The 7500-nt window shown below is 46.8% G+C and overlaps 1 protein-coding gene across 1 annotated transcript in view; it reads right to left on the minus strand.

Moving 5' to 3' along the window:
- The window catches only part of plxna4 (plexin A4), a gene marked incomplete at its 5' end in the record, with an annotated part of 203377 nt that extends 196421 nt beyond the window's left edge, over positions 1–6956 (minus strand). Inside the window, one exon of the mRNA XM_083691882.1 lies at positions 5790–6956. Coding sequence (XP_083548008.1) covers positions 5790–6956 — 1167 coding nt within the window. The remainder of the gene's footprint in view (positions 1–5789) is intronic.
- Positions 6957–7500: the final 544 nt, after the last annotated feature.

Consider the following 7500-nt stretch of genomic DNA (forward strand, 5'->3'; position numbering starts at 1 on the left):
ACATGCCATCTCAGCGGATCAATACGGTTTATGGCATGCAAATTACAGTGTGTATTTTCGTTTAGTACGGAAGTCTGGTACTGAATGTCAAAGAAGGTGTTCTGTCTGGCTGTGTCTGGCATATACAGACATGAGAGGCAGGCTTTTTCCCCCCCACAATTTTCATAACTCATGTTTATGTATGATTTCCACCTGTCAGCAACGATGGAGTAACAACAGAACTGTGGGGTAGAGAACACAATCAAATTAAACCTAATGACACGCAGAGATATTCACCAGAAACAGAGAGAAATGAGAAATTGAGACATCCAAAACAACGCCAGCGGGAGACAATGAAAGAGAGAGAGAAAGAGAGAGAGAAAGAGAGAAAATAACACCTCTTTTGGTATGACTGGATGAAGAGACACTTGGTTAATCACAGAATGATGATATTGTGATGGATTCTGACCTTTCTCGGCGGTATCATGTATGGAGATTTAATTAGAGAGCGGATAGGAAGCCGGTTAGAAAGAAGAACTTTTTTTAATGAATCCAGAACCTTCTGGAGAAGGAGGAGGATGTGGAGGAGACACTGAATCACCCATCATACACTGATTAAACTCCAATCACACGACGAGTCAGAAAGATGGCCGCGCATAACACAACCAGAGGTTGATCAAACACAGACGGGGAGGGGGGGTCAAGAGCATCATCAGAAAGATGAACATCAAACATGAACTTCAAATCCTGTCGAGGGACTCTGAGCTTCTTTCGAGTGGGGGAAGAGAGAGAGGTAGGGATGGAGGGGGAGAGGTGGAGAGAAAGAGAGAGAGAGAGAGAGAGAGACAGAGAGAGAGAGAGAGAGACTGGCGACCAACTAGAATCATCTAATTAATTGGAAATAATTTGGAATGTGAAGTCGCCGCGGATGACAAATGCAAGAGAATAGCCGATAGCATGCTACTTAATGACGTGTAATTAATGATCATTAAGAGAGGGGAGGGAGGAGGGGACACCAGGCGTCCGACAGGGCCGCAGACGCGACCTTGGAAGTCTACGCTCACTCTACAGGGGGGAGTCAACCACTGCACTGTCCGTGTCGACCGGAAAACATTGTTAGGGAAGAGAGGGAGCCATAGGAGGAGAGAAAGAAGGAGAGGGAAGGGAGTAGAGAATTTACTGCTCTTTGCTGTCTTCTGTTTTCTCTCTTTTTTTCTGCTGACACAGTGAACATCGGCGAGCAAGGAGGTTTTTTTTATTTTTTTTATAGGTCACATGCCACTTCACAATGATCTATGGATGCAGGGCCTTCACAGACTGATACTGTTGAGCAGGCATTATGGAGTTCAGTCGAGCGTGGCCGTTTGGGAAGAACGCTTCCTCTTTTTCTCCCCCTCTCCCCCTCTCCCCTTCTCTCTTTCTGTCTGTCCAAGCTCCTTATAGACGCACCGACAAGAGCCCCAACTGAAAAAAAATAAACAAATATATGTGACCTAGCAGAAGAGCTTACAAGTGTTTTATTGGTGTTCTGGAAGGTTCTAGCACTGCTGTTGATTCATATGGGTTCATACGGTAGCTGGTTAAAGTGACCTTTTTAAATGTAGCATAGCCTAAAATGGTTGTCACAATGATATTGACTTGCCATGGTGGCATTTCAATGATGTATTGGTGGTTCCATGTTCTTTCAATCTGGCAGAGGGAGGGGAAAGAACCCTCTATTCACAGTTTCATTCATATTATCTGCCAAAGAACCAATCGGATAAATGATAGGGAATACTGCCAGTTTCAGCCAATAGGCATGTTGTAAATGGAGATCCAATCACTTCATCCAGTCTCTCAATTAAGTTAGTCTTTGCTTATTCCATATCGGTCTCTGTTCTTTAAATAGCATACAGCTGCCAAGTCTTGCCCGTCGGGAGTATTCTTCGGGTATGACTTATCGAACATAAAGTTCATGTTCAAGGAAAAACATTGTGCCACTGCCAGATCGTGTTTCAAATTGAAGATGTATCTGTGACATGCGGAGGCTGGCTTCATCAGATCCATAGCATGTTGCATGGCAACTGATCATTAGCATGTTACATGGCAACTGATCCATAGCATGTTACATGGCAACTGAATGAGTTTTCAATGAGTTTGATGGATTGTTTAACTTCGCCTGAAAATGACTTAGTCAATTTAGCCCTCAAAAGCGTGCTAATATTGATTGAGAAACTGGCTGCTATGACAAGTATATTGAAGAGACCAGATCATTATGAACTCTGTAGTGGCGCTGATACAATGAAGCAGTCATACAAATTGCTCCTCATTTCAAAGACTGGCGCCATCTTTAATGAACTGAGGTAAAATGGTCATGGACTAGTAATAGTGGTAGTAGTGTGTGTGTGTGTGTGTGTGTGTGTGTGTGTGTGTGTCTTCATTAACTTCTCTAAGGTACAGGGTGATCTGTGTCTCTTTTAATTAACTGAGGTAGGCAATCAGTGTGTGTGTGTGTGTGTGTGTGTGTGTGTGTGTGTGTGTGTGTGTGTGTGTGTGTGTGTGTGTGTGTGAAATGTGTGATTTCTATGAAATGTATGTGACGAGTGTGTTAGTGTGTGCGCATGGGTTGCAGTGTGTGTGCATGTGTGTGTGTGTGTGTGTGCCGTCCACGTTGTGTGTGTGTGTGTGTGTGTGTGTGTGTGTGTGTGTGTGTGTGTGTGTGTGTGTGTGTGTGTGTGTGTGTGTGTGTGTGTGTGTGTGTGTGTGTGTGTGTGTGTGTGTGTGTGTGTGTGTGTGTGTGTGTGTGTGGCTCTACTCTGCTCCTCCGTACAGCCAGGGTAGCCTAATGAGCCTGGGGGCCGTTCATCCTCTCTTTAATTGGGGGAAAAACACATCATGTTCAAAATACAGACGGAGAGCTTGAAAGGGAGCGAGAGATAATCAGAGAGAGAGAGAGCAAGAGAGATAGAGAGAGAGAAAGAGAGAGAGAGAGACAGAGAAAGAGAGAGACCAGCCAAGTTTAATACTTGTAGCATCGTTTCATCTTTACATCTGCAATGATGTAGCCACAGAAAAGAAAGGCCGCAAGACTAGCTTTAGAAAGGCACTAATAGGGCATTATACTGTCCACATCTGACCGTCCAATTTACTGAACTGGCATTTCACAATGCTCTGTCTACATGCGTATGCATTAGGGGAGGCTGGTTGAGGTAGAAATTGGAGGACGAGCTCAATGTAATATGTGGACGTGGAGGTTTGATACCATCCCTCATTCTATTCCATGATTTATAATGAGCCTGTCCTCCGATTTCTACGAGCCTTATCTGACACGCCTTAGCCTAGTTCTACCTAGTCTACCACTTGCTATTTTTACCTATCCACCCTCCTCCACCATAGGCTTCCCCTGGCAGTCTACAGTGCTGAACGTCTACAGTAGCTGAACGTCTACAGTAGCTGACGCGGTCTATAGACTTGCCTGTGATGTTGTTTTGATACTGTATCACAGCTAGGCTAACGTTGGGGGAACGTCTTCCGGAAGTTCAGAGGAAAAACGAGAGAGAGTGGAAGAGGGACCCTCCTCGCTTGATCTCTCTCTCTCTCTGCGGTTCCGTGGTTCCTCAATTAGACTTTCATGAGGAGAAAAACCCGAAAGCAGCACCTGCTTCCACACTCTCTCTCTCTGTCGGCAGCCTTGTTTTTGGGGGGGAGCCGCGTCTCTCTACCTTGGCTGTGCTGCATGGGGAAGCAGGCAAATGATGACTTGAACTAAATTTCTGGCAATATTCAGATGCTGCCTTCCCTTCATGCATTATTTAAGGCGCGAGGAATTCATCTGAGACTAACATCCACGATTCTTGTAAAATCATCCATGGGATATTAGGGAGACATCCATCTCACACACTGAGAGCAGGTTGCCTCTCTCTCACTCCTGCTCTCTCTCTCTCTCTCTAGTGTTCCCCTAGTCTTTATCTCGTCATACAACGTGTTCACAACATTGTCAACAGATCCGAAACGACTTGTATTTACCTCTAATGATTCTCTAATGCTCTAGGGATGTGCCTTTAAGTTATGTCTGTTTGTGTGTGTGTGTGTGTGTGTGTGTGTGTGTGTGTGTGTGTGTGTGTGTGTCTGTTAATGTGTGTGTGTCTGTTAATGCGTGAATGTTTGAAGTTCCATCCCACTCTAAACCTGGTGCTAATTTATGCAACCCCCTGCTTCTAATACATCATTTAACAAACCTTCAGTGGTAATTAGTTTAGAGGAATGTTGTTTTCTTTCTTTTTTTTTCCTCTGCCGTATGATCAAACACTTCCTCCTGCTTTTAAAGGGGAAGGCCCCGGTAGCCATAGTTACAGGCGAGAAGGGAGAGTTAGGGCCATCCATCTCCCTGGCTGTGGTGTCTGACGGGGAGCCGGCCATACTGTGGCGCGTGCTGAAATGGCACCATTCTTCACCGCTAACCCCTGTGTCCTCCCTCACACTTCTCCGCCCGAGCCGCCGCTGATTTATCCACCCCGGAAACAACGGGGAGAGGCTTGTGCTGCGTGAGACCGGTCATGACACAGATAGAGACTGATTCATACACAAACACTGGAGGGAGAGGAACGAGTGTCATCGCTCTGTGATTTATATGCCTACATTCTTGCGGTTTGTGTTTTGCACTACGAAGACAAAGTTTTATGTTTTTAAACATGACTAATACACACCTGACAAATACAAATCAATCCATTGATCGATCGATCGATCAATGTTACCGTAGGAATCTCGACGCCCCATGAAACAACTTTAGGAGGCTTATAATGATTGAATGATTTCTAATGCAACATTGTCATCACCTGAAGTTGCCTCCAAAATTGTCTATATTATGTGTATCTTAACACCCAACTTTCCAAAATGACATCAGTACTATTGCATTAAACTGCAGGGAAGTGAAAATCATTCTGCTAAGAGCAAGCCATGCATTAAGCCCTACTGATGGGTTTGTTTACGTGCTAATGTGTGCTGCATAGCATGGGTGGAGAAACCCAGCGCGGTTCATTTGACCGTGACTGCAATTCAGGGGAACGTCATTACAGCAATAAATGGACTCTGAGAGGAAGGCAATTTCTTGTTTCTTCAGCCTGTCTGCGTTTTATCAGCAAGGTAATAAAAAAAGATAGCCACCAAAATGAGCTCCAGTAGCTTTGAAAGACTTTTTTTTTTTAAACAGCTGACATGTGATTTAACCTTGTTTTTTAAGGGAAAGCTGTGATCAAATGAAATGAATTATTGAATTGTTGGATGCTACAAACAGCGGAATTAAATTATGCTAATTGCGTGAGGTGTTTGTTTCGGTCGACTCTTGTTTAAGGGGAGAGGAGAGATACAGGATACACCTCATACTAATGGAATCACACTCCCACCCGCTCAGAAACATGGCATCTCTAAATACCTCCTGCTGAGCAAGTGTTAGTGTACTATAGAGTGTTAGTGTACTATAGAGTGTTAGTGTACTATAGAGTGTGAGGAGTCTTCTTCATCATCTCATCAATTGGAGAGAAAGCCTCTAAATACGTGCACTTCCTATACAGTCGCATACTCAAGATAAAAATGATTCTTCGTTGAAAATATCTCACTTATGATTTTTTTTTGCGTTATGATAATCCTGTGTTTTTATCCTATGTTGGTATAGTAAATAAATTCTTTACAGAGATGAAAACAGCCACGTATTTACAACGATGAGGCGGTGTCGTAGTCAGTGTATGGTACAGGTAGGTTAGTGATTCTCAGTCATCGGCAGTGTGTGTGTGTGTGTGTGTGTGTGTGTGTGTGTGTTATCGTCATATACTCACAGCGCTGCTGCAGGGGATGTCCTTGACCTTAAGCCAGGCCAGGTCCAGGGTGCCCTCCCCCTTGTAGCAGGACTGCAGCCTCTCCTTGATGCGTTCGTTGATCTCCCGCAGGGCGAACACGCACAGCGCCGACTCCTGTGAAGCCTCACGCGGACGCCTCTTCTGCCCCTTGGAGAAGACGGTGAACAGGACGTCGTCGTCTGGCCCCACGCCTAAATTGCGAGCCAAGATGGCACCGGCTTTGGAAAGGTAGGCCGCCTGGAGCAGGCGATACTCCACGCCACCCTTCACGCAGCCCAAGGGCACCTCCACGTAGGAATTGAACGCTGTGTCGTCTTTACAGAGGCGGACCAGTTTGGAGGTGTACACCTGCTCCCGGCCGGCGGAGGAGGAGCCTGCCGCGGGCCCGTTCCCCATCTCTGGCTGCAGCGTGAGGAAGTAAACAAAGTTCCCGCTTCCAAAACCGTAAATGTAGTAAATGTCGAAGTCTGGTACCACAGTGAAAGTATCCGAGGGGATCTTGATCATGGACGCCACAAACTCGTCATGGAACACGTAGGCGAACATGCCGTCCTCCTCAGAGTTGCGCGCCAGCTTGCGGCTGGAGATGGTGGGGAAGTACTCTGGCTTGCCGTCCACTGCCGTGGCCACGAACAGTTTGTCGGGCGAGGAGTCGCCGTACGACACGATAACGCCGAACACCGAACCGCTTTCGTTGACCCCTGAGAGGTAGTGCTCCTTCTTGTGGAAGGGCTCCCCTAGTTTAAACAGATCGTCCAGGCGGAGGAGTTTACAGATGCCCTGGTAGAGGCTACCGCAGGCTAACAGTCTGTTCTCCCTATAGTCCATCAGCAACATTTTATTGACGTTGTTGGTGAGGGAAAGCGGTTCGCTGCAGGGCTGGACGATGCGTGGTGGGTAGCACTTGCGGTTGTCCTCGTCCGGCCCTGTCTGATGGGACACCTGGACGTCTAAACCGGGCGAGAGTTTATAGATGCGGTTGACCGCTCCGAGGTAGACGTTCCCGTTGCGGTAGTCCACAGCCAGGTGGTTGAAGGTCCACTCTGGATTCTCGGAGCGGAACGTGCTGTAGTCCTCGTCCTCTTGGAGAGAGGCGGTGATGACGTGGGTCCCAGCGGCAACGTTGTGGGGCTGGGGGGGTCTGGAGAGGACAGTGGAAGTGGAAGACACAGGAAGGGCCAGGGCTGAGAGGAGGAAGCAAAGGGTCAGATAGGTCGCTGTCCTGCTAGTATGGGACTCCATTGTCCAGGCCGGAATTTGGGAGGGGACAACAAGCGGCGTGGTCCAGTAGTCTCAGCCAATCCGGGATCAGGCCTCTCTTGGGATTGAGGACATTATGTACCTGGAAAAGAGAAGGAACAATGAGACTAGAGCACAAAGACATAACATAACATTCTCATACACTGAGTATCCATACATACAGTTGCACACATACAGAGCATTGCACCTTTAAGAGAAAAGTAAAAGAGGAATGAGGGGGGAAAAAAGGAGATGGACAAACACTTACGCCATCAGCAATTCCAGACAAATTAGAGAGAGAGAGTGAGAGAGCGAGAGAAACAGCAACACAGACAGACAGACAGACAGACAGACAGACAGAAAGGGGAAAGGGTTTGCGAGAGTGCTGCTAGTGTGAATAGGGGTCGTTCTCAGAGGGGTAATGCATTACCCCCGGGGGGTCATCACCATG

The sequence above is a fragment of the Argentina silus genome (assembly GCF_951799395.1).
Source record: "Argentina silus genome assembly, chromosome: 20".
Classification (NCBI taxonomy): domain Eukaryota; kingdom Metazoa; phylum Chordata; class Actinopteri; order Argentiniformes; family Argentinidae; genus Argentina; species Argentina silus.